The sequence below is a fragment of the Canis lupus genome, chromosome 26 (genome assembly GCF_011100685.1).
Source record: "Canis lupus familiaris isolate Mischka breed German Shepherd chromosome 26, alternate assembly UU_Cfam_GSD_1.0, whole genome shotgun sequence".
In the NCBI taxonomy this organism is placed as follows: domain Eukaryota; kingdom Metazoa; phylum Chordata; class Mammalia; order Carnivora; family Canidae; genus Canis; species Canis lupus.
This window is the reverse complement of record NC_049247.1, coordinates 9,290,265-9,317,564: the sequence shown is the minus strand read 5'-3', so window position 1 is coordinate 9,317,564 and position 27,300 is coordinate 9,290,265. Positions and strand designations below refer to the sequence as shown.

The following is a 27,300-nucleotide window of genomic DNA, read 5'->3' as shown; positions in this document are numbered from 1 at the left end:
CATTGCTTTTATAAAAAAAAACTAAATCTTTATTTTCCACATTATCACTTAAAACTTTCTATTGTGAATTATGCCCTTTAAATTAAAATAATGTAATTGCCATATTTGGGGAAATTTTCTTATAAGAAACCCATTCATATTCATAATGTAATTGAAATATAATACCAACGGACTGATTTGGCTTATGAGTTTGGTTATGGTTACCTGTCACTGGCTTGTCTTAACCAGGACTAAGATTTTATTTATTTATTCATGAGAGACACAGAGAGAGAGGCAGAGACACAGGCAGAGGGAGAAGCAGGCTCCATGCAGGGAGCCTTATGTGGGACTCTGCCCTGGGACTCCAGGATCACGCCCTGGGCTGAAGGCAGGCGCTAAACCTCTGAGCCACCCAGGGATCCCCAGATCTAAAACTTTTTCGGCTAAAATTTCCATTAACTTTTTGGAAAATAGTTATTTGTGTGCCCATGCTTATGAGACATTGTAGTAATATAATACTGTGATGTTGAGAAGAATCTTTCTCCTCAGTGTGTTCATTTACTTCCAGCATCTGGTTTTGTCTTTTGGTTGGATGTCCATTGGTTTGAAATAGCCTGTATAGTAAATACTGTATTTGAGTCATTAATGGTTTTATAACTCCTCTCCCAAAAACATTTCCATTTGAAAAGTAGTTGGCCTTGGACTCTGAAGTCCGTTCAAATGTGGGTAAATCAGAAGTATTGCAAACGAAACATTAGATCTAATATCCAGTGAAATCGGGAATGAACTAATCATTAAGACTAGTTCTTTAATGCCAGTAGAAAGTTGCTAAGCCAATCTGAACTACTCTCCTGCAATTTACATAGATTGTATTTAATTGACCTCAGTTGATGAGGGCTGGGGTGAGGCTATGGACTTGATATGATTGTTGCTGGTTACTCAAGGTTTTCGTTTGGAATATTCATACTCTAAAAAGAACACTAGGAAATGAAGTATTTTATTCTTTCCCATCATAAGTTATAATTTAGTAAAGCAAGTTCATTAATTCTTCAGTAATTTATTTCAGTTATTTTAGGTCTTCCAAGTCGTAATTATGCCAGATATACAGACATTTTTAAAAGTACATTATTATTTTAAGCTAAGACAAATCTGTTGCATAGAAATGCTAATTTTACACTCATTTCCCTTGAACAGTTTATATTTCATAAAGGAACCAAGTATTTTGAGTATGAATTATGTCTATTTTTAAGCTTCATTCTATCTAAATATTTTCAACTTTTTTTTCAACTTTTTATGCAAACAAAAGAATATGCACCTAGATGTTGGCGACAGTTACATGTGACCTTTTTGTCATTTATTCATTTTTATGGCCATAGCAAAAGTCTTTTAAAGAATAGAAAGGGCACTAATGAATACAAAATGGAAGACTGTAAGTGGTGTATTTAATATAAATATATATTTATATTTAATATAAATATAAATATAAATATAAATGCTGACGGATTACCAAATGGCTAAATTATTAGGGAATATTAAACATTCTAAGTAGTTGTTGACCTTATTCTCTTTTCTAGCTATCTTAGAAAGGACTTTTGATCACAAACTTCATCTCTTTGACCTTAATCTAACTTAAATCGTTGCTTATACTCCTTCCCTCCTAAGAAGTTACGGTTTCTTGGTCTTCTAATTCACCTAATTTTGTTTTATGGCAGTGGTGTATTTTCCCTTTCAGAAATAGTAGTAATGAAACTTTGTCTACTAACTAAAACCATCAAGAAGAGTTAGGTCCAGAATCCTTTTTGAGTTTGTTTTTGGTAGTTTAATGCAGATAAATTAGAAAATACAGTAGGCAAAAAGATTTAAAATGCACCTATCCCTCCTCCTAACAACTACCTGTTAACATTTTGGTGCATATCCTTCCATATATACTTAACACACACACACACACACACACACACACACACACACACCTGTTTATGTAGACATTTTAATAAGAAATGATATTATACCCAGGTTAATATTACCACTATTATGTTTCTAAAAATAATGATTTACAAAATTGTTTGAGTCTTTTGAATTAAACTTGGTAAATATTCTCTTATTTTGTTGCATTATTTATATTCAGTGGAATTTATATTTAGTGGAATGCCATGTTGGTCTTTTGATTAGATAATGATTTTATTCCTTTCATTTAAGCAAGTCAGCATGTGGAACTTGACCCATCAATACAGAAGAAAAATGTCTTTTGGTTCAGCCCTATTTTGTTTAATTTTGTAGCAATGTTTAAAGTGCTTGTCATCTCTTGTAAAATAAGAAAAAATGATTTATGCATGAATACAAAAAGAAATTACTAAATATGTCAACCTTTCCAGAAAATTAGGAAAATGCACACCTCAAAAGGCTAATTTACCTTTCTATTTCCCAAATTCAGCATGTCCCAAATTACCATACAACAAGGAGACAAGCCCTTCTTTCTACTTTGCCAGTGAGTTGGGTTTTTTATACTAATTTTAATTGAACAGTAAAACACTTTTTAAAGAATACATGTTAAGGGAGTAGACTTGTTGAGCAATATTTCCTTGTGCCACAAAATCATTGAAAATATGTATATTTGTAAATAATTGAGAGTTTTAAAGAAGTATAACCCAGCTTAAGAAAGCTGGAGTTAATTAAAAATTGAGTTGCTTCAGAAATTAATTTTTGCATACCAAGCAAACATGTGACTGTTTTGGAAATGCCTAATATTTTCCTTGTTCAGAGAAACTTCTGCTGAACGGCCTTTTTTTTTTTTTTTTTTTTTTTTTTTTTTTAACCAAACCACAAACTTAGTATAAAAAGCTTAAAACATTAGGCTTTTTCAGTATCCTGGTAAGAAGAAAATTATCCTTACAAGGCTTTTTTTAATTGAATAGTGCTGAAAATTTAGAGAAGAAACATTTCTGTCTTCTCAGTCTTTGCATGGACTGAGGTTTAAAATACTCAGGTGGTAGACACCCCAGGACTTTTTGAGCTTCACATGGAAAGCACAACCTAGCTGCTTGATTATGTTTGGCAGCACTGGCCCCTTTCACCACCACTGAAAAGGTAAACAATGGCTCCTAAATGGAGAATCTAGGCAGGGCTCTTTTGGAAATGAACATGAAAGGTGTGTCGTCTTTATTTTGTTAGGGCAGTTTTTAAAAAAAAGCTAGTCATAGACTTTCTGGTATTTGGATAGGAAAGGTACTAACTTGCAAAAGTCCTTCAGAAATGTATGCCAGCAGTGAGTCACTTTATGTGCAATACTATATTCTAAGGGATATTAAGGAATAAGATTTTAGATACTAAATTTTGGATTATGTTAGACTTAATGTCTGAATCCACTAACTGCTAGTTTTTTAAAAGTTGAGAAAACATTTTGACTTAAAAGTTTTCATTAACTGCGTCATGACTTGGTATCCAAAAATAAGTGTGTACATGTTATTCATTTGGTGCCAGGAATTGTTAACAAATTTAATCCTTTAATAGATGCTCTTTAAAAAGGAGTCTTGCTGTATATCTATACTATTAAAGGGAAGCTTTGTATGTGATGTAGTATGTAAAAGACAGTGTCAGTAATTAATTTTATTATGTACTCAATTTGAGGTCTCAAATGTAGTTATCCTCACCATCTTACTGTCTCTGATAGTAATTTTGGAGTGAGTTTCCTGGTAAGTAGCTAAAAGGTCTTTAATCATCAAACCTAAGTATTAACTGCCTTAGTACAACTTCCTCTAAAAGGGGGTGTTAGTTTTTAAAAAAAGCTAACAGTGGGGCTGCTATTTGTAATTTAATTTGCTGCTTTGTACCACTCCCTCCCCACACGCCCTTTTGTCATGGTTTGTGTCTCTGTTGCCATTTATTCCACTTTAAGAGTTCGGTTTTCCTTTACTTCCTTTTTTTCTGATTTAACATCAAATTGGGAGATTTTGTTTTCATGTTAGTTTTGCAGTGCTGGTGATCTCTCATGACTTGTGCATCCAAGGTCAAAATGATAAAGCCTAGTTAAAAATTAAACACACAGCCTTGTGGACTGAATTGGCTTCAGTAAGATCATGGCTTAGGAAACAATTTTTATAATGTGGTTAGTGTTATGGGGATTTAAGAAGTTACACATTTAGAGTTTTTAAACATTTGTATCAAGGAACCCAATGAGTAGGAAGCTTATGGACCAGGTAAAACCCAAAAAGCAATACTTTGACCTGAATTCATCCAGGTTTCATGAAGACAACTTAATATTTAAAGATAGAAGTTTAACCAATGAATAGCTAAATCTGAATTTGAAGAAAATTTACTTTATTTATAACCTTTGGAATCTTTAGCTAAATTAATGAAATAATTATAACATAATAAAAACAGTTAAATGATAGACTCAGCTCAATCCAGCATTTATTGCCTTTCACTCTTCCCTTCTCCCTTTCCCTGATTCTAGTAGATTTTTTCCTCATTTACTCTATCTTGGTTCCTTTCTCTTGGCTCTCTTCCCTTCCAGCCCCCCGCCCCAGCCTTTTAATGTTCCTCCTATCCCACCTTTCTTTGTCTCATTCTTAACTGACTATTCAGGGAACCAAACTGTATTTTTGTTATATAAGTATTGAATTAAAATGTCAATTTCACATTTTTCCCAATTAGCTTTCCAGTTTCCATATTTGAGGGGGGGAAAGAGTTCCTGGTTGAGGTACTTGCTGAGCAGATATATATTTTTTTATAATTTTATTTATTTATTTATGATAGTCACAGAGAGAGAGAGAGAGAGAGAGAGGCAGAGACATAGGCAGAGGGAGAAGCAGGCTCCATGCACCGGGAACCCGATGTGGGATTCGATCCCGGGTCTCCAGGATCGCGCCCTGGGCCAAAGGCAGGCGCTAAACCGCTGCGCCACCCAGGGATCCCTGAGCAGATATCTTTTAAGCAAGAAGATAAACAGAGGAAAATATTTCTAATTAAACCTTCTAAAGTTTTTATTTGCAGCTAATGAAGCATATTTACATATGCTTGATTTTTCGTATAATGCATTGTAGTTTGTTGGTGTTTAGGAAAGGATGAAGTTTTTAAAACCAAAGCCTGTGTAAATGAATACAGTTTGGATACTTTGAGGTATTTGTGCTATGAATGCAAGTCAGATACAAATTAGAATACTCTATTTTAAAGCCATCAAGTTGGTAAACTCCTATCACAGAGATGCCTTTTAAAAATGTATGTAAAACATATATTTCATCTTTCAAAAAATTTCATCTTTTTTTTCCAAATTTCAAGATTTTAACCTTTTTTAATCAATGAAGCGCTTCATTATGAGACTTCATGGGCATAATTGTTCTCCTTGTGAGGTGTAATGTCTTTATGTCAGAAAATTAATAATATAGCACTCAGCTAGTTTATTTTTTTATTTATGTTTCCTTAACTTTGCTTAGAAGGTTATTAAAAGTACAAATATTTCTTGAATAAAGTTTAAAAAATAGAAACTCTGGGATTCCGTACTCTGTCTTTATGAAACCTCATAAATTGAACTTGGGATTCAGGACTTACTTTCCACTAGACAGATTTAGTATTGTTACAAATGAAACATTTAAGAAGTTTGGCTGGCTCGGTTGGTAGAGCATGTGACTCTTGATCTCAGGGTCAAAAGTTGGAGCCCTGTGTTGGGGGTGGAGAGGTCTTTTAAAAAAAGGCGGGGGGGGGGCATGAATGACTCTAGACATCACTTAATCCAGTAGAACTACTCTCTGTGATGATAACTTGTGCTATCTAATCAGCAGCCAATTAGCTACATGTGATTATTTTAGTTATTTAAAAACAAATTTGAAAAATGAGTTTAAGATTTTCATTAAGAGCAGAGTCAGACTCAAAATTTATGTCAAGTCTTTTAGACCAAGTCAAGTGCCTAGACAGTTTGGGGCATCTGAAAGTTAACCTAATAAATATGATGGTGAAGAATGGCCTCTTAGTAAGCAAATGAATTAGAAGAAAGACACTGACTTTATAGACTCAGGGGACCATGGAGTTCAAGAAAAGCAATTATTAGCACATTATTCTTCCCAGCTCCCAGAAGACAGGCATGGGCTCTTCCTAAAAACACCCAGAGAATATCTTGCCGCAATTTTTCTTGTTAATATGTTCCAATGTGTATTAACTCTTACAGTTAGGGAGACCTTTTCAATGTATAAACAAAAGTGTTTTGTTTAATCTAATCTGGGTATTAACAAATATTAATGCCTGCTATGCCATTGGCAGTGGATGCACAGGTGATCCTAGCACTGACTCTTTGCCTCGCCCTTCCCTCTTTTAAAAGATACACGTATGGGGCACCTGGCTAGCTCAGTTGGAAGTGTGCAACTCTGGATCTTAGGGTTGTGAGTTTAAGCCTCATGCTGGGCATAAAGCCTACTTTAAAAAGATATGTATACATTTTAAAATACATATACAATTGGAGATAATGAGTTAGGCTGGAATGTTGGTAGCCTTTGGCCCTACAGTGTCAAGCATTGCAGAATTGCTTCACGTGCCTAACCCTCCGCATAACATTTCTGTGGGACATGCTGGGTATCACCTATGCTGGTGACTCTTGGTAGTCTTGCCCGTTAGACTGCTGGAGTTAAGAGTTCCTGATCTCAAAGCAGTGCTTGTTTCTTCCTGTCAGTCCCCTGTTTGTCTATATTTGCTCACATGTCCTATAAAGAACATGAGAAACTATTTTGGAATTGTTTCTGAATATAGGCTTCACTTTTCTGGGATTTTGGGATGAATTTTAGAGAAGGCTGGAAGTCATATGTTGCTAGGGATGTGTTTTGAGAACACTGCTCAGCTCTTTGCCACATCATGGTTAGATTTGTGTCTTTGTGCTGTCAGTAGTCACTGGAAGCAATGAACTCATCTTACTGTGATTTTGATTCTCAAATTGCTGTTTTGGGAATACATGAATAAATGAATTTACACCTGATCTCCTGTTTGGTATCAAGGTGTATGGTCCTTGCTAAGATTTATTAAGAATTGGCTTTGACTTCTTATCTTAATGAACACATTTTTACATAGAGTGGCCCATCATATTTCCTTTGAAGTTACTTTAGCTAGTAAAAATCTTTCTAAAGGCTGGGATGCTTTGAAGGGAGTTCATTTTTTTCTACCTTGTTTAGGTAATTCTATCTACTGAATTTCTTAAAGGTGAAAAGGTCTTGAGTAGGGCGGGTCCAGTGAATGAACTGAGTGGCAAAGTGACTTCTGTGACCAGCTGAGGTAGATTATGGTCATTTGTCTGTGAAAATAGAGCCCTGACCTTGCCACATACCTTTACCCAACCCTTTCCCCTGGTCCCAATGCAGTCAGTGCCCATGGGACACTGCACCTGTTTCAGGGCAGTAGCATGGTGAGGTTAGCCGGATGATGGCCTTGAGCTAAAGAGAGAGGTGTGTGTATGTGTGTGAGAGAGAGAATTGTTTCTGCTTATGCTTTTAAGTCCGGAGAATCTAGTGACTGTTTTAAGAGTAAACTTAATTAGATTTTAAAATAATGTATACAGCTGTGTTATATAAATAAAATGCCAGTCTGACTGGTAAGCAATGATTTCACACTTAGATTTTCAAGAAAATGGATGGTTTAAATGGAGTCAAACATAGAGATTGGTATAACCATAAATTACACACTGTGTATCATGAAAGCTCAGCTGATGAGGCACAGAGGAGCAATTGGGACAGTCCTACATGCCGATTGTACACACACCTTTTTCTTTCACTTCAGTTTCCACTGGCTCCCTTGCTCAGCAGTATGCGCACCCTAATGCTACCCTGCACCCACATACTCCACATCCTCAGCCTTCAGCTACCCCCACCGGACAGCAGCAAAGCCAACATGGTGGAAGTCATCCTGCACCCAGTCCTGTTCAGGTAAGGAGAAACTCAGGTCTTGTAGAATTGTATCCTCATTCTATTTACTGAGAATTTTCTAGTGCTAAGTATCCTGCTAGGTACCATGTGACCAAACACCTCACATCCCTGCCTTCTGAAGCCAGCATACAGCTAACTCTGCCTTCTATGTCCCTGGGATTTGGTTTTTGTTGTTACTGTTTTTTTTGTTTGTTTGGTTGGTTGGTTGGTTTTTGTTGTTGTTGTTGTTACCGTTTTTAAGTCACATTAAGATATGTGCTAAGAATGAGGTGATTGGATAAGTCTTAGAAATAACTGAAAAAAAATCTAGTTTAACATTATATAAGGAATTCGGGACCTTTTCTTTTTTTTTAATTTCATTCCTTACAATTATACAGTGAGTTTGGTTTTTGTTTTTTTTTTGTTGTTTTGGGGTTTTTTTGTTTTGTTTTTCTCCCCATGTTAGCTTCTGTAGTCATGTTTGTTAACAGGACAATGAAGGGTCTCTTTGACATCTTTCAGTTCCCTGGGGCAGTGATCTTGTTCTACCTCTGCTTGATTGAGGGCTTGCAACCACCAGCCCTGCCCTTACCACCCTGTACATTCTCTGGTACTTGCCACTGCTCCTCATTTTAGATGGGCCCAGGGGAGCCTGTTTTCATATGTGGAGTTCAGCTCTGTGTGTGACCTTAACTGCTTTTCATTCAAGAAATGGTTGTCTCAGTTCTTTCTTGTCGCTTTGCAGCACCATCAGCACCAGGCCGCTCAGGCTCTCCATCTGGCCAGTCCACAGCAGCAGTCAGCCATTTACCACGCGGGGCTTGCACCAACCCCACCTTCCATGACCCCTGCCTCCAATACGCAGTCGCCACAGAATAGTTTCCCAACAGCACAACAGACCGTCTTTACAATCCATCCTTCTCATGTTCAGCCGGCATACACCAATCCTCCCCACATGGCCCACGTACCTCAGGTAAACCATCTTTAGCCAACTTTCTGTGAAGACCAAGTAGACTATGAAGGTTATCAGATAAGTAGCAAAGAGCCAGATGCTCTGCAAGCTAGGAAACCCTGTGTGTGATGCCATTTGCCTGTCTCCCTTTTCCCCCTCAAATACATGTGATCTGGCCCTAAATGAATGTTGGTGTGGTTTTGTAATGGGATCAGTGAAGTTGCTGATTGGTCAGTCTTTTAATGTTTCCCATCTGAGACCTTAAAAATATCTCTGACTTTGGAATGCAACCCAGTCCTTTCCTTCCTGTGTCTGCTTTGCTATGTTTATATAGCTTCACTGCTATATGTATATACATAATATATATATTCTTTTTTTTCCTCTCCCTCCCTCCTTCCCCATCCTTCCCCCTACACACACACACACACACACACACACACACACACACACACACACAACAGAAGTCTGGCAGGGAGATTGGGCCTTCACAAATTCTCAGCTCTCTGAGGTGACTGCCCTGAGCCTGTCAGCTTGAATGTTAGTCACACGAGTTCTAGAGAAATCTCTCCACTTGTTTTCCTTGCCTCTTGATACACCCGCTTTGACCATATGTTGTACTTCTTGAAAGGGCTTGGCCTTGTACATTGGTGCAGTGTAACTAGAAGCTGGAAGCAACTCAGGTGTTCCCATTTTTCTTAAAGAGCAGCCTGGAAGGCATTTTGGAGCTCACCTCCAGCGTAAGCCTCTAATGGTTGAAAGGTGTGGTTGCCATCTCAGTGGTTGCTGGCTGCATCAGCTGCTGACAAAAGTCCAATGCAATCCAGGGCCAAGTTGGATTATCTTAGTAAAGAGCTGCACTGAAGTTGGGCTCTAACACTGTCCTTGAGGCCCTCCCTGGAACTGTTATGGGTGAATCGGCTGTATTTGATGGCTCTTTTTGCTGCTTTCATAACAGAACTCTCTTAGGCAGGTCTAAGCTAGACTGCTCACTGAACTCCATTTCATGTCGAACAGTGCGCCACTGAGGCTCTGGCGTGCTAGGGGCTAGAGATGCGACTCAGTTGGAGCTCACTCTCAGAAGGCGACCTTGTAATTAGAGTTCCACAGGTCTGGGAGGTTTGGGTGTCCTCTGCACAAGTGAGGGTTCTGTAGTGTGGTGCACTGCAGTGGATGATTTGTTTTTGATAGTGGGGAGGGAAGCTGGTTTGCTCAGGTGTGGGCCAGCGTGGTTTGGCTGAATCAGGAGCTTCATGAGAGCTGGGGTCCTGTAGGTGGTTAGCAGAGGCTGGTGGCTAAGTAGGTATGTGAATTTACATGTAAGTTGGGGTTCCTAAAACCTCACTTTTGTGGTTTTGTGCTGAAAGAGAAAAAGGTTAACACTTCTAGGGAAGTCCAGATATGCCATGGGCCCATTTGAATATGTAAGAGAATAAAAACAGCATTTCATTCAAGGCTTATTGTGGTCTAGAACAAGTGCACAGTATGGGAGGCAGGAAAGGAGGGCTCTTCCTGGCCCTGCCATATTCCCCCCCGAGCTGGGATCCAGCGATTTAAGCTGGCTTAAACCCTTTCCAACCTGACAGTGAGACCAGGTTGCACTCACTATCACTTGGGTTTAGGGACACAGGGCTGGCCCAGATAAATTCACATTACTCCTCCCCATTTCATTGGAGCTATTTACTGCAGCCTCTTCCTCCTGCTCAGTCAGCTTATCTCTTAGAATAAAGACTGTCACTTCTCGCTGCCCCGACTCATTCTTCACAGAGATGTGCTGATGAGCAGGCAAGAAACAGAAGGGAGGAGCAGACCACAAGAGGGCTAAGTAATTCCCATGTAGATTACTATCATCACCTGTTTTCCTATTTAAAAGGGAAGTTATCTTTAAAACTACTTCAGGCCCCACTCAGAAGCCAGATTCTGAAGCATCATTGCATCTTATCTATTAAGTTGAGAAAGCTGCCCTTGGATCAGATATCTGAGCTTTGTAACAGTCTTGCCCCACATACATAGAATCCAGCAAACAGAAATGTTGAAGGCTAGGATGTTGCAGCCCTTATTTTTACCCAGACTGTTGGGCGCCTGCTCCTTCAGCCTTACCGGACCTGCTAATGGGTGAAGCATGTCTGTAGGTCAGTTGATGATCCACTAGGGAGTGTCCCCTAGTGAGAAAAGAAAGGGCCCTGGGGGGCCCCCTGTTGGCCTTTCCTGCCCCAGCCCAGTGAAAGGAACACAGTTGACATGTTGTTTAAGCTGGAGATGTTGCCTGTATGCGTAAAAGAGCTCTCTGTTTCAGGCTCATGTACAGTCAGGAATGGTTCCTTCTCATCCAACTGCCCATGCGCCAATGATGCTAATGACGACACAGCCACCCGGCGGTCCCCAGGCCGCCCTCGCTCAAAGTGCACTACAGCCCATTCCAGTCTCGACAACAGCGCATTTCCCCTATATGACGCACCCTTCAGGTGAGGCGTGTGTGTGCAGGGGCCGCCGGGCACCCCAAAGCATTCTGCTCGCACAGGTCGAATGGCAGGCAGGGCCAGCGCTTTAAGCCCCGCATTTGAGAACTAGCAAGACCCGTCAGAGTGTGCACAGTAGGGACTGTGACGATCAGTTCAGTGTCAGGGCCTGAGGCTTCCAGGAGCCGACCGAGTCTGTGTGTGTTCTGATGGTATACAGGATTTGGCTTGATGAGAAGCAGCAGCAGCATTCTGTGTGGCTGATGCATGCTTAGGACTCAGTTGGCCTTCCTTGTTTATAATAGGCTGTACAGGGCAGCGTTTTCCTTCCTTAGTCCCCCCGCCCCCAGTCTGACGGGGGTGGCTACCACCATGGCAGAGTTTGATTGTAGCTCTGGAGAATACTACTGAATAGAAAGTGTGCTGTGTGTGGATTGGTTTTGAGTGTAGCATTAGCTCCAGCGTATGCCCTGACAGGGAGAGAAGGCCCCGTGATTGTGCTCTAATACTTGATGGCTGCCATGGCAATATTTCACAGTCTAACCTGTTACTCTGAAAGCAATACTGATGCTTGGCTAGTATTTGGGGAGGGGGTATGTTAAGGACTTTTTTTCTACCCCATGAGCAACAAGTCTTCTGGGAGTTTTATCTGAAGTGGTTTTACATCTGACTGGTTTGTTTCTACTCCCCCACCTACCCCTCCCCCTTTTGGTGCAGATGGGTGGGGGGGGAGAGTGAATTAAATTTTGAGCCTTGTTGAGCTAGCACAAGGATAGATTACAGTCATGTGCTGCAGAGACACTAGGCTAATGTGTGGTGTTGCCAGTTCTCTGTTTAAATATCCGCTTTTCTTTTTTACAGTACAAGCCCACCACCAACAGCAGTTGTAAGGCTGCCCTGGAGGAACCGAAAGGCCAAATTCCCTCCTCCCTTCTACTGCTTCTACCAACTGGAAGCACAGAAAACTAGAATTTCATTTATTTTGTTTTTAAAAAATATATGTTGATTTCTTGTAACATCCAATAGGAATGCTAACAGTTCACTTGCAGTGGAAGATATTTGGACCGAGTAGAGGCATTTAGGAACTTGTGGGCTGTTCCATAATTCCATATGCTGTTTCAGAGTCCCGCAAGTACCCCAGCTCTGCTTGCTGAAACTGGAAGTTATTTATTTTTTAATGACCCTCGAAAGTCATGAACACATCAGCTAGCAAAAGTAACAAGAGTGATTCTTGCTGCTATTACTGCTAAAAAAAAAAAATAATAATCAAGACTTGGAACGCCCTTTTACTAAACTTGACAAAGGTTCAGTAAATTCTTACCGTCAAAATGACGGGTTATTATTTATAAATCAAGTTTGATGGAGTGATCACTGTCTACAGTGGTTCAACTTTTAAGTTAAGGGAAAAACTTTTACTTTGTAGATAATATAAAATAAAAACTTAAAAAAAATTAAAAAATAAAAAAAGTTTTAAAAACTGATACCAAGTTAGTGTGTGTTTGTATAAGCTTAAGATATTTCTGTTATAGGATACTTCGTATCAAGGCAGGAGGGCTGAGTGTGCTTTCTTAAATGTCCTGGAAGGTTAGTTGTCAAATGACTTTTCTTCTTCACCTTTAGTTCTGGTTCAAGGTATCTCTAGAAAAAGACAAGACTGAGACATTCTCTTTGGTGGATAAAGGTCCGCTCCAGGAGGAGGAAGGCTGGCCAGAGCTGGGCAGCACTGAGATCCCACATCCTCAGCCTGACGCTGGTTCTGTAAGCTTCCTTTTTAATATCTCCTGAACACAGATGAGTGGTGTTAGTCTGAAGTCTTCGTGATTCACACATCTGATTTACCAGTAGGGGGCAGGCGATACTTTTTAAAAAGAAACTGGTAAATCCAAAGGGCTGAAAAGCTAAAACCGTGCAGGGATGTACAAAGTAGCTTACTGCTGTAGACTCTCAGCATTGCTCATGTTCCCCATTTGTGGGAGGACAAAGGGAAAAGCAAGTAATTGAGGAGAGCAAGGATTTTGAAGAAACCATAGTCCTGTTACGAGAGCCTTTAGATATTGTGGCAACAAGATTCTGAAAACTTTTTAATTCATGTGTAGCAATTTGTACATTATAGCAAAATTTGCATTATTTGAGAATAAGTTACTTGTACAGTACATAAACAATACATAAAAATTTGCCAATACCTTCTGCCTATAATGATACAGAATGGATCCATTTATTATGTTATTATTACATTGTGCTACTTATTCCAAACACTGGGTGTCAGATGTGTCCTTGTTAAGAGGCAGTGGATAATATACTATCAAGTTCCTCTAGCCTGTGGGAGATGTTAGAGCTCATATGACATTTGTGATGAGACATAGCCCTGAATTAAAAGCATGAAGGAATCTCAGATGACACTTAGGGAAAGAGTTCAAGGCCTTGATTTTACATTAAGAAACTGTTATGTAAAAATAGTGTTCTCTGGCCTAAGATTTTAATGATTGCTATTCCTTTTTCCTACACGGTCCAGAAATGATCAAAGGCAGAAGATTTATACCAGATAAAGCCATATGGATTGCTGGTCTAAAATTCAAGGCAGGTTAGTTGACTTAATTCTTTGGTGCTGGTGACTATTAGTTTCTAAAAGTTTATTCAAGACAGAAGAAAGGAAGTGATGGTGTTGGGAGCAGTCAAGCTATCCTTGTCTGTAATTAGAGATAAGGGATCGTGGTGCTTACTGTCCATTTGGCACTCAGAGCCTGGGCTCTCAGTGGAGGCTGTTGGCTTGGCTTCTTGCTGCCAGCAGCTGTCACGTTGGGGCCAGGAGGGTGGTGGGGTATGCTGTGACTGTGGCAGGCTGGCTATAGCCAGCAGGATCATTTCCTGTGAAGGCATCAAGCCCAGGGACTCGCTACTCCTTTTCCTCCATCTCGACCTGCTCTAGCAGAAACAAAAGGCATTGGCTCAGTGTCACTTCTTCCCAGTCTATGAGGGGGCTTTTTTTCAGAATGTATTTGAGCTGTCCTGGTAAATTGGACATGTTTAAAAAGTGTTTTTCTTGAGCATTTTATACTGTAGTCTGGAGGTGGGTGATTTCCAATTTTCTGTCACAGTCAGAACGTGTTCTTTGTAGCCAGTGGATGAGAGCTGCTAGTTTGCTGTGCCTGGCACTGCCTGAGAATTGTATGGTGAGAAGCTCAGAAGCGAGTGCCCCTGGCTTAAAAATGTCAAATCCCAGATTTTTAGATCCCATCCCTTCTAGTGAGAGGGAGGGGGCTTCCTTGGGTTGTTGCCTACTTGGCCCCTTTCCTGTATCGATAAGGGGACAATCTGTACCAGTGACTTCTAAGCATTGACTTCCTGTGACGAGCTTTCTCTAATAGAAATCCAGAATAGCGCTTACTTCTCTGGTTCACACTTAGCATCCGTTACATAGAGAGACCTGCTTGATGTGTAGAAGGAAAGAGGTGTCCTTAGAAAAAGACCACAAATCTGGATCGGATCTGCTTTACAATCGTTTTTAAAGTAGTGAAGAGGTGACACCGCTTGCTCCCTCCACTCATCCCCACCCCCACAATGAAAACCCAGAAAATTCTAGAAGCAAAAGTCTGACTTCTGGAAATACAGAGAATGGCTGGAGGGAGCAGACCAGACCCTCACCCCAAAAAAGGCAAGCAGTAGTTAGAGGCTAAGACTGATGTATCTATAAATGTTAAGGTGTGCTAAACTCCTAGTTTTCTAGAAGCCACTTTGGTGAGCCTGGTGGCTATATTGAATGGCTCTGCTGGCACCCCAGAGTCACTGCCCCCCTTGTTTCTGAGCCTCTGCATGAAAGTTTTGGGAGGAGCCAGCCGCCCTGTGAATTGTATTACTGGTGAAAGGAAAGTATAGATGGAGATTGGACTTTAGGACCCCCTGGGCTGTTGGAGATGATGTGTGCCCATGTGTTCATGCACACGCATTCCTCATCAAATGAAGCAGTACGCAGCTGGAACAGAAACTGATTGTGGGCTGTTAAAAGAGTTTCTCATTAGCTGTGGCACCAGACTCCTAGCTCCTATTTTGGCTCAAGATTGAGCCTAAAACCTTGTAGAATAGTTCATAAGCCACTAGATGCCTGGGGGGCTCTGAGCCAGCCCTGTTGGTGAAGGATTTACCAGAAGATAGGGCCTAGGAGCCCTTCCTCCCATTTTGCTTGTCCCTCCCTTGCCCCTTAGTTAAACTAGTTGAATTCTCACCATAAAGCTGCTGTAAACCACAATCCAGTTTTTTATTCATAAGGCACCAGGGTAGAATTCTCCTTGCCACCCTCCTATTTCAGTAATTGCCTGAATTTCCCTGAAAGGGTGACAAAACTTCACTTCCCTACATTTAAGAAGGACAGTGGCTACTCAGCAGCAGGTGACTGTCCTGAGGATGAAAAAGACATGGAAGCCAGGCATGCTGGCTCAGACCGGGAACTTGTCAAGTAAGGTTTGCATAGCTGTCTCTGTTGCCTGGGTATTAAAGAGTGCAATGAAATAAGCAATAATTGAGTTTTGAGACCTGAATCCTTTGAAAAATTAATCTGAGGTAAAATGTTTAAAGTCATTTTTAACCTTGAGCTTTGTCCAAACTAAAGCTGCAAGTCAGAGCAGAATTGGTGTGTTCACCTATGGCATGGGTGATGGCAGACCTGCCATGTGGGCTGAGGCTACAACAGGCAAACCAATATGAGAATCCAGGGCTTGTTAGTGTTTTGGGCTTCCTGACGACCCACCCCACCCCACCCCCGAGAATCTGCCATCGGCTGTGACAATGTCAGTGAAAAAGAGAACCAAGGTTCCACCGCCAGCTCTGGCCCTCACCCCACCACCTCCTATAAGAGGGACGGGGCCTGGTCCTAGGGACTCAGGGCAGGAACTAGTGGCATCTGCGAACAAGAACTACATCTGTAAACAATGAGGAGAAAGCCAAGTGGTGGATGGATGAAACTTATAGGAGGCCCTTCAACAGGCCTAATAGAAGGGTCACATCCAAACTGGAATGAGCAGTTAACAGTGTCCCTTAAAACTCTCTCTGGAAGGAAGGAAAGTAAGTTACATTCACAAGTTCACATCTCTGCTTGCTTGTGTTCCTCAGGGGCATGTGTGAGGCTGGGGATTCCTCGCTGCCCATCAGAGAGGTGTATACTGATTGTCTATGGCCCTTAGATGGCTCCGGGAGGAGGAGTCCATTTCGTAGTCTGAGTCCCGGGCTCGACTGGCAGGTTCAGGCTCCAGGTGCTGTAGGCTGTTGGCCAGCTCCTCGGGCGAAGGCACCAGGTGGAATATCTGCTCTGGGGGAGAGGATCGGCCTGGGAGACCCTCTGGGCCAAGCCCCCGTGGACAGCCAGAAGAACTAAGGTGGGGAAGGCCCAGCTCCGAATCCCAATGAGCGAGGGAGAACGGAAACAGGACAGTGTTGGAGGAACCTGGGGGACAAGGGACCAAAAGAGAGACCAACATGTGACAGGGTGTAGATGCTGGAAGAACACAAAAACAGATCTCTATGCTCCTAGGCTTGCAGCAAGCTTTTACCCTTTACCTGGGTCCCTGTGCCACCCACCCCCTTTATCAAGGGTCACACCTGGTGGCTGAGAGACGACTACCACGTAGCTGGACAAGCGGACATCACAGGCAGCTCCGCACTCCAGTGGGATGGGGGAGCGCTGGAAGTGGTGTAGCATGTCCACAACAGAGGGGAAGTGCAGATGCTGCACTCGGCACTGGCCCCGCTCAGTCAGCGACAGGCGCAGGTGCTACGGGAGGAGAGCAAAGTACGCTCAGGCACTGGCCTGAGGGCCTTGACCTTGGGGTTGGTGGGTACGGTTCCACCTACCATGCCCCATACCTTGGCTATGCCTTGGAAGTTGAATGTGAGCACATATTCTCCACGCCGTGTCTCACTCTGCCGTACCAGAAACACTCCATGAGCATCAGGACCCTGCAGCTGAACCAGCTGAGCCGCCTTCACCCGGGAGATGGGGCCATGGAACCAGGGGTAACAGGACAGGAAATGATCTGTTTTCTGACAGGCTGGGTCCAGCAGCCCCCCAGGAGAAGCACCTGGTAGACAAAATGGGTGATGGTGACACCCCCCCACACCACCCCCCATTGCATACCTTCTGTCTTGGGCTGAAGCTGATTCCAACTTACATGGAGGATGGAGGCCTGGACCCACTCACCTTGGTTCAGGGAATCTGTGCTTCCCCTTGGAGAGGTGGATGTGCCAGGCTCTAGGGCTGAGGGAATATGCATCTCTGGGTCTGTGCTCTCCAGCCTGCTGAAGAGGCTGAGATTAGGATCTGGGTAAACCAGAGGAGCAGGAAAAACTTCCAGAAGTAGGGTCCTCCCGTCTGGGGCCTCACCCGTGGCCTGTGCACTCCCGGAGCTCAGCCATCCAGGAATTCAGCTGCTGCTCATCCCCCACTTCAAAAATGATGTCTGTCCGGTCCTTCACCTGGCAGGGAGGAAGGGAACAGGTATGTAGATACCTCCGGTGTGTAGGTGTGACTCCTGGGTGTGAAAAGTTGTCACTCACCTTTAAGACAAAGGTGTAGAGGTTGTCCGGCATCTCGAGGCGTGTGCATCGCCGCACCTCCTGGATATTGGAGCAGGCTGCTTGTAGCTTGGGCTTTGAACTCTAGGAGACCAAGGTAGGGCACTTGAGGCTTGTCCCTGACGGCCCTTCACCCACACAGGCCTCTTTTTTTTTCCTGTGTCTCCCCAGGGGCTCAGCTGGGTGAGTGAGTACTCATGGTGCTGCCAAGCAGGTACCCCAAACCTGGAGAAAGATCTAGCATTCTGGCTTGCATGAGCCTGCCAAGGGCCCTTCTCCTGTAGCCTCTTAAGCAGTAGCCCCACACCCCAAACACTGAGGTCCTCAGAAACCTATGTTACCTGAAGGCCACCCCCACCCTGTCCTTTTATCTGAAGCTATCTCTGTCAGGTGTTTGCCTGCTGACATCTGGTTCTCCTTCCCCTGGTAGAGCAGAGATCTCCCCGTAACCCAGCCACATCACAATGGCTGCTGACGACCTCATCAAAAAAAGCCCAGAGAGTGGACATGAGGGTATCCGTTCAAAGTCACATTTCCCTCTGTGGTGCTGGGGGACCCAAGGCCTTTGTCGTACCTCTGGTCCCTCTGCCGACCCTCATCAGTTCCCCATTAGTGCAGGCCATAGGAAACATACTCTTATCACATCTTAGAGAAGAAACTCAGGTCTTCGAGGTGAACTCCTTTGCCTAAGGGAGGGTAGATGGAGTTTCCACCTCCCTCCTACAACCTAGAACCTCTAGCCTATAGCCTAGAACCTCAAACTGCCACCCTAACCTGTCTTCAAGTCTGAGGACAAGGAAGGGTGGATTTGGCTGCAGGGCGGGGTTCGAAGAGTAGCTTAGCCACAGGCTCTTGGGGCTTCTGCCAATATCCCTAAAGGGGCAAAGCCTGGTATGGCTGGCCTCAGAACCAGCTGGAAACCTACACAAAACCTTGGGCCCAGGGGTCTCCCATGACATCCAACATACACAGGACAGGGTTCAGAGTGCATGGAAGGTGGTCTCCTATGTTTTGCCAGTGAGAGTTCCTCTTCTGGGTCTTGATTGAACCTGGCTGAAGGTAGGGGCTGACCTTGCAGATGCCTGTTCCCAGGGAGCAGGAAGCTCTGGGGTATCCTAGAACACAGGAGCCAGCATCTCTGGGGCAGCAGTTTCTCAAAAAAGAGGTCTTCCCTCCTTGCCCCCTCCCCTATCTCTTCCTCTTCCTCTTGTGATAAGAGTGCCAAGATTATTTCTCTGGGGTCATGAGATGATCAATGGCTGCTTTGAGCAGGAGCCAGAAGGAGATAAGAATGGAGGAAGGAGCCAGAGATGATGGGGGGATGGACAGAGAGGCTCAACTGGATGCCCATTCTCCAGTACTTCTCTTCCCAAGGGGCCTGGAGACAGCCAGGCCCATCTGGGAAGGACCAGCCCTACCAAGCCAATGCCCGGCAGGGGCAAGGAAATGGAAACAAGCCAGGCCCAAAGGCTAGTTCCTGGCACTGTGGCTTTGAAGGACTCTGACCACATCTTGGGCAGAAGCTGCCTTGTCAAAAAGTAATACAAGAATCCATCCCCAAAGCCATGTGTGTAACTGCTTGGGACATGGAGGCACCAGACACCTCTGATAGGATGGTGACACCAGGGCTAGGCCACCTGCTGTCAGCCACTCCACATCCACAGGAGGGCTGGTGAACAGTAAGGTAAGGAGCAGCAGGACAGGAGAGGGTTGGCCAAACTGGGGCTCTTCCAGTCCAGGCACCTGCCGCCACCAATCTGAAGGGAATAACAACTCTAGGAACCCCTGACATATACCATGGTGGACTGCCTCATCTTACATCTTATAAAGGAAGGAGCAAGCTCAAAGAGGTGGCCAGTCCCAGCCCTAAGTGACCAGCACTAGCCAGGGGGTTTTATCTTTCAGGTTTCTCTTAGATGGCCCCTAGATCCCAGTGTCTCAGCCTTGGAGTCTGGGCAATGTGGGGAGCACAGGAGTCTCGTGCAGTACTGGCATGGGCCCTGGGTGTGCTGGAGTGCATATGGCTGGCAGCTTTCACAGCCAGCCAGCCTCTCAGAGCCTCCGTTTCCTTTCTGCAAAATGGGTAAGGTGTACAAGAGCTGTTTCTTTCCTTCTCCTACTTTTGAAGTTGGCTCTGCCTGGCCTCAAGTCTCCCCACTGGCCCTGGGCCCTCAGGATCACTGGGAGGAAGTAGGCCAGGCCAAGGAGGAACAGACCTAGTCTCCCTTTCAGTTCCGCTCTGGGCCCTGGCCCCAGGGTGAATGCTGAGATTAACCAGCAAAGCCACTGGTTTCACTCTGAATGTGGGGCCTCCATGCCAGCTCTATCCCCAGCAGCTGAGGAACTGCTGACCTGGCAGGCAGTGGTGAAGAGGATTCCCCCACCTCCCCCACAGCCACCCCTGGCTGCACAGATGCTGGCTCCCATCTGCCCCCTGGCTAAGATGACACAGATTCTTCCTAACCCCTCCCAGGCAGCCTGGGGGACAGTTGCTCCCAGCCAGCCCAGTTGTCTCCCCCATTGCCACACAGCTAAAGTATCATACTACTGTGCTGCCTGATGGTGGAGAGGGGCCAGAGGCTCTGCTCAGACTGCAGTGGTGGGTAAGCATGGGGCAGGATAAACCCTGCCTGTGGCCACAGCTCTAGCTGGATAGTCTAGAGCAGGATTTGAGAGCACTGGCCATGTATGGAAGGACCAATGGATTCCTTCCCTGTTGAGAGGTGTGATATGGGACAGAGCTGAGATGGTGAGCTGAGCGCAAACCCAGGGGCTGTTTCAACAGCTACAGGAACATTAGGGGGCTTCAAGTTCCCCTCTCTAGCATGCCCTCTACCCCACCTGCTGAGTCACACTTGGGAGACTGAAATGGCCAAACCACTCCAGATAATGTGGTATAAACAGTAGCATGTCACTCACTACATCCCATCCTGGGAGCAAGTTTCAGCTCCCAGCATCCACAAAGCTAGCTGCTTTCCTATGGCCACTGTGGCTCCAGGGGGAATAACCCATTTCTTTCTTCACCCTGGGTGCTAGAAAGCTCAAAGGCAAAGATGCAGGTCAGCTCTGATACTATCTCCACAGGAGGGCTCGCACTTCTATAGCTGACTTTAAGGCTTTATACTTCTCTTACCCCTCTAGATGTTAGTGTTTAGTCCTGTCCCTGCCACTTCTTACAGAACCCTGGCCAAGCAGGTCCACCTACCCATCAGTTTTATCACCTATATTTATTAGTTCATGAGAAACACAGAGAGGCAGAGAAGCAGGTTCCCTGTGGGGAATCCGACTTGGGACTCGATCCCAGAACTCTGGGATCACACCCTGAGCTGAAGGAGTTTTATCATCTGTAAAGCAGAGATATTTAATAGTTGCTGTCTCCTCCCACAGTTGCTATGGTGCCTGGGTGAGCTACTGCAAATGGGGGCGGGGTGGGGGGGAGGCCTGACAAACAGCTATTAAATTTTTAAGCTGGGGTATGAGGCCACCCAAGGTGGGTAAAGCCTGGGGTCCACTGTGTTGCATTACTACAGCTTCCCCTCAAAATGGCCCAGGGACTGGATACACACCTGCCTTCTTTCAGCCCATCCTGCAGTGAAATCCACAGGTAACCTAACCTACCTATGTATATTTGTATAAGTGCCATGATGAACTTAAAGGAAAAACAAAAGAGTGTCATTTATATTAAAATGTATTTCAATATAACTATGCAGACAACACATAGTTGTCTCAAGTGCTTCTGAGTTTGTTTTAAAAAGATCAAGAACATAAAGGAGCCAGAGAGCAGGGTGAGCCTAAGAGAACAATTAGTCTATTCAGTGGACATTAAAACCAGGAGAAAGTTCCATGTGTTTCTCTAAGACTGCACCATTCTGGCTCTAGGTTTGTCAGCTCTTGTACTTTTAGAGGGTGGCATGGACATCCCTACCTCTACCTACAGGTTTACCAAGTATTCCCCGACCCCCATTAACCCACAGGCCCCCTTACCCCCACCCATGGGGCTTTGGCCTTCAAAACAGCCGGGGGGTTGAGAATGACAGCTGGAACCAGACCTTCCCCCTTTGCTGTCAGTCTTGTTTTCCCTCCTGCTGTCACCTGGAAACTCCTGTGATCTGCTGCTGTTCCCCATGAGCAAAGTTAGGCCGGGATGGCCCTTCCAGCATCTTCCAAGGTAACAGGCTAAATCTGACTCTGCCATGTCCTCACAAGCAGAGGGACTGTCACAGCAGAGGGACTGAACTCCAGGTGCTGGAACCCCAGCAAGAACAAGGGAGACAGATGCCCAACATGAAGGAGACAGTAAGCACCCAGATAAGCAGGTGGGGGAAGCAGTGAAGGGCCACAGAAACAATGTGGACTCACCTCAGCTAAGAGGAGAGCATAGCTGAGCTTCCCTGGCACCAGGATGGCCCTTCCAAAGGCCCTGGGGTGGGAAAGCACACAGGTGCCTGAGGAGGCTGATGGGACTCATGCACACAGTGAAGTGGTTACAGTAGGGCCCCAGAAGTCCCTATGGGGTCTTGAGGTTGTAGGAGTCAGTTTGGTTTGTTCTAAGGCAGAGATGTGAAAATGGCAGCTGGATATACAGATCAGAAGCCCTTGGGAGCTCATGCTAAATACCTCAACAGCAGCATACCTGCTAGTTGAGCCAGACCAACTCTCACCACTCCCTCCATGGGAAGCTGGGAGGGAAGGCAGCACCTAATTCACACCCAAATAGCAAAGGGCCTGGCACGGAGGGCCCAGTGGTGTGGGCAGGGCAGGTCCTTTCAATGACCTTATTCCATCCACTGCATCCTACCTGGCCACAGGGGAAGCCCTTATCCAGTGAAAGCCTTGAGGAGAGGCCTCTCACCATCTCCCAGACCACAGTAGCCCCCTGGCCGTCTTGTCTCTCCCACGGCTTTTTGGGCCCTTACTCCTCTCCTACAAAACACAGCAGTGGGACAGGAAGTAGAATACAGTGTACAGTTGGAGGTCTAGGTCCAAGCCACAGCAGGACCTAGGTTCTGCCACAGTACCCATGGCCTCTAGGCAGCATCTCAGTGGCCTGGAGCCCAGCTCCAAGTGGTTAGAGGAGTCCTAGCTCCACCACTTAGTACCTTTGGGATCTTGGGCATAGCACTAACTATAGCCTCAGTTTCCTGTAACTAGATCTTGCTGACCTCCCAGGAATAGAGGGAGGATGGGATGTGGTATTAGATGAGGGCTTGAAAACTTAAAAGACTCAGAGAAAATTCTAGATCCCAGTCATAGATGGCTAAATCCCCTCATTCCCACCCAGAGCCTTTGAATGAGTGCTACCTGGATGAATGAACAAAGGGTAAAACTGGAAAGTGCTCAATCAAGTCTTACCAATGGGTATCAAAACACCAGCCTAACTACAAAAATAATAATAATAATAATAATAATAATAATAATAATAATAATAATAATACCCTGACTTGTCTCCTCCTGCCCCAACCACCAAAAAAAAAAAAAGATTTTAGTCAGGGATCTCCAGCCAGGAGGGAGACAACTCATACAAATCTGTCTCTGAGCTACCTGGCAGCCAATGCAAAGAGGGATTCTCCAAGACAGGGTGGCCTCCTGCGCATGGAGAATCCCATGCACAATCTATGGAAGGCTCTGGGATATACCCAAGCAGAGAAACCTATTAAAAGCACATGTTCCCATGACTCCAGCTACCCAGTGTCTTACTCAGAAAGCTCTCTAGGACCCGCACAATTACCACACAGCAACCTTCCCATTCCGGGTTTGGGGATTAGTCCTGGCCTCTCAATTCTGCCTTGTTCTCTATGGACAAGTGATACCTGTCCCACCTGTCTTCACTTGTTTAAGACCTAACAATACCACTACCCTCCCATGAGAATCTAGTGATAGTGTACAGAGATGCTTCCAGTGGGTATGGAAAGGTCCTGGGGGATGAACGCAGGCCTTAGGAAGATTCAATCTCAGAAGCAAAAGGTCCCTCTCTGTGGAAGCCTTCCTCGTTAGTCTCCCCATCCCACTGCAGTCAGCCTGCACAGCTGTCTCCCCACTTCGACACCGTGAGCTCAGGAAGGCCTCCCTTCTCTCTTTGCATCTTTGTCTTCAGTAGGGCACAGAGTAAGTGACTATGTAAGTGTTTGCTGAGCAACACCCCCCCACCCCCACCCGCCCAAGTGGAAAAGGTGGAAGGAAAGGCACTGGAGGCTAAGAGCACAGCAGGGGCCAATGCTCAGAGGCCAGAAGGTACAGCCAAATCCCTCAGATGGCAGAGGAGTTGGCTGTGGCTAGAAATGCTGGCAGATGTCCCTTCATGAGCACCTGTTACATGCCAGCCCTGGGGCTTGGGCTGTCCACCAGTGGCTCCCGGACTGTTGAATTCATAAGCCACCACCATTTAAAATTTTTTTCCAATTCCACAAAGATTATATTGAAGAATGGAAGTCCCAGGATCAAGGAAGCAGGAAGGTCATTGTCCCAGTATAAGGGACAATCCTAAGTATGGTGGTACTCTGGTGGGAAGACCCTCACCACCCTGCTCTGGGCCATCTGTCTGCCTGAGGATCAGTGGGGGGGCCTTCCATGCCCTTCCAACCACCCATGAGGCTGGTGTTTAATCCCCACTTCACAAAGGCAGTGCCAAGGTTAAGAAAATCTCCCAGGGGCCTGATCACAACACAGGGTACATTACAGCCATCTGGCCTGTGGCCTCTGAGAGGGAACCCCAGGATCTGAAACCCAGTGACTCCTGAGAGGAGTGCTAGGCAGGAAGGTCACACACACCCCTCCGCCCGCCCCGGACCCTGGGGGCAGAGAGGTACTCCTAGAGAATCCCCCCTACAGAGTGAGGGGCCAGAAAATGGGGACATCCTGAACCTCTCAAGAGGGGGGCAGCATTGAAACAGCTGCCACCTACCAGTCTTCCTGTCATCCCTCTGCTTTGGACCTCATCTGGCTGCCAGGAGGAGCCCAAGGCTTCCCTCTGGCCCCCAAGACCCTGCAGTTCCTGGTCCACCCTCCCCGACCTCCTCTCCTCTCCCACTCTGAGTGCAGCCCTGGCCTCCACCCTTCTTTAGGTGTACCAAGCACACTCCCACCCTGGGCCTCATGACCTGCCATTCCCTCTGGAAAGCTCATAGGAATGAAACTGAGCACCTACGATTTGCCAGCATTGGGCTTGGTGCTGGGGCTGCTGTGTGAACAAACCAAGCCCCCACGGAGTCTATTTCATAGGTTGATAAATGCAGGGAAAGAAGTAAAGGAGTTTATGTGATTGTGACTGTGTATTTAGACACTGTGGTCAGGGAGGGCCTTCCTGAAGTGGCGCTTACTTAGGTCTTGGGTCAAGACCCATAGCTGCTAAGAGCTAGATTTATGTGAAACCGTGGCGGGGGGGTGGGGGGGGGACACTCAGTTTCATTCCTATGAGCTTTCCATTTGCCAGGCATCCCTGAGTGCCGGGGGCCAGTGGGGCACAGGGTATGGCCCCAGTGCAGAGCCCCACCCAAATGAGTGCTATGGGGGAGTGATAGGGTGCTTCAAGGTGCTGCGGTCAACTGGGGGGGGGGGGGGCGGGGGGAATGGAGGACATGCAGGGACAGGAGCTGGGCCTCCCAGGGCTCCAGCTGGCTGGGGGAGAGGACTGGCTGAAAGGAAGACACCCCACCTCAGCACTGTTAACCCCAGGTTACAGATCAGCTTGCCCCCAGCCTCAGAGAGGAGCTGTGGAGGGCCGGGGCTCAGACCCTGGTCTGCCTAGCCCCAGAGCCCTCAACACCAGGCCTCCATCCAGATGGTTCCTGCCAACCCTGGGCTCCCCCATGCCAGGCCTCTGTGTGTGGGACACAGTGCCTGATCCAGACTGTGGTGTCGCCAGAGTGGGCCTCCCCTCCTCCAGGGAGCTTTCTCTGGTCACTCAGCCGTGGTTAGTGCAGTTCCTGTGCCTCTCCCTCGGCTGGGGTCTTATCAGGCCTGGCCATAATTTCCTGACAAGGCAGCTGCCCCCACGTCTGACTGGGAGTTCCTCTCGGGGTGGGGACAGGGCACCAAACTTCGTTCCGAGGTGGGGCCCAGCACCAGGTCCGGCCCAGAGGACGTGCTGGGAAGGGCCCTGTATGTCAGAGGAGAGACTGAGTAGCTGGGTGGGTGTCTGGGGCCCCAGCCCATAGATGTGGGGAAGCACAGGCAGATGTTCCCTGGCTCCTTTGGGGGTGAACTGAAGGCAGTGAGCCTGTTCCAGGGGCCGAACAAATGTTGGAACTAGACACCACAGGTCACTTCCTTTCTTGGGCCCCAACCTCTGCTCCACAGGCCCTTCAAATGCCTGCTTCAGCCACTTCTCTCTGGGGTGACCCGGAATAAATCACTTCACTTTCCTGTGCTTTTGTTTCCTCCTCTGTAAAATAGGGATGATAATGGAACCTACCCCCTAGGGCTCCTGTAAGCAGACTTTCGTGTTGCCTGAGTACAGAGGAGTCCCCCAGACTCCTCCAGTTCACTGTAAGCCAGATCTCCCCCTTGGTCTGCTCTCTGTGCCTTGTGTCCCCTCTCTGGGGAACAGGTAAGTGGTGAGAGAAGCTTCTGGAAAAGCCACATGGATCAAGTCAGTTTCCCCCCTTTCCTAGCAAGCAAAAGCCCCCACCCAGTGCCAGAAATGGAGACATCATCCTCCCAGAGCCCCAGAAAGGCAGGCACAGACATGGTGATACAGACCCCCAAGTAAAACAATCCTACAGGTGGGGGACACTGGGTGGCTCAGCACTTGAGTGGCTGTCTTCGGCCCAGGGTGTGATCCTGGAGTCGGGGGATCAAGTCCCACGTCAGGCTCCCTGCATGGAGCCTGCTTCTCCTTCTGCCTGTGTCTCTGCCTCTCTCTCTCTCTCTCTCTCTCTCCTTCTCGTGCGCGCACACTGCGTGTGTGTGTGTGTGTGTGTGTGTATGTGTCTCATGAATAAATAAAATCTTAAAAAAGAATCCTGCATAGACACAGCCCCATCATCTGTCCTCCCCCTCTCCTGCTCTTGGACCCTTAGGGGGCCTATCATATAGGTGATTAACCAGAAATGCCGGGATAGACGGCCTGGGGGCCTGTCTACAGTCCCACCTGCAGTGAGCTCCAGTTCACTCCCGTAAGGGTCCCCCGCATGTCAGACTCACAGTGACAGAGTCACAAAGCCCCCTCTCAGAGATGGAGATGACCCCCTCCCCCTACACACAGAATCACAGAGACAGGGACACAAAGCTCCTCTCAGATGCTAGAGCAACCTCCCTCTGACAAACACCCAGAGACGGAGACCCCCCATACAGAGGAAGACAGCCCCCCAACAAACAGAACCAGCCTGGGACCTCCCTGGCATTCGCTCGATGCCCCCAAGATGCGGGTGCCCTGGCTCATGCAGAGTGGCCAAATGTGCATGAACCATTTGTGAGGACGGGTGTGAGCTTTCACTCCAAGGGTGGCCTGTGAGGGGCCCGGCTTAAGAAGGACCGCGCT

The 27,300-nt window shown here is 46.0% G+C and overlaps 2 protein-coding genes across 9 annotated transcripts in view; one reads left to right on the top strand and one right to left on the bottom strand.

Annotated features, from left to right (window-relative positions):
• The window catches only part of ATXN2 (ataxin 2), a 114,994-nt gene extending 102,252 nt beyond the window's left edge, over positions 1-12,742 (top strand). For 5 of the 8 annotated variants that reach the window (XM_038575099.1, XM_038575093.1, XM_038575092.1 and 2 more), the window contains 5 exons: positions 2,411-2,464; positions 7,729-7,874; positions 8,599-8,826; positions 11,099-11,267; positions 12,123-12,742. In XM_038575099.1, coding sequence (XP_038431027.1) covers positions 2,411-2,464; positions 7,729-7,874; positions 8,599-8,826; positions 11,099-11,267; positions 12,123-12,151 — 626 coding nt within the window. In that variant the 3' untranslated portion in view covers positions 12,152-12,742. The remainder of the gene's footprint in view (positions 1-2,410; positions 2,465-7,728; positions 7,875-8,598; positions 8,827-11,098; positions 11,268-12,122) is intronic. The other 3 variants (XM_038575095.1, XM_038575094.1, XM_038575096.1) reach the window with 2 other exon arrangements.
• A 571-nt stretch (positions 12,743-13,313) lies between these two features.
• SH2B3 (SH2B adaptor protein 3) overlaps positions 13,314-27,300 on the bottom strand; it is a 28,716-nt gene continuing 14,729 nt past the window's right edge. Inside the window, 6 exon segments of the mRNA XM_038575100.1 lie at positions 13,314-16,695; positions 16,851-17,022; positions 17,115-17,329; positions 17,449-17,543; positions 17,632-17,723; positions 17,805-17,906. Of these exon segments, the coding sequence (XP_038431028.1) occupies positions 16,400-16,695; positions 16,851-17,022; positions 17,115-17,329; positions 17,449-17,543; positions 17,632-17,723; positions 17,805-17,906 (972 nt within the window). The 3' untranslated portion in view covers positions 13,314-16,399.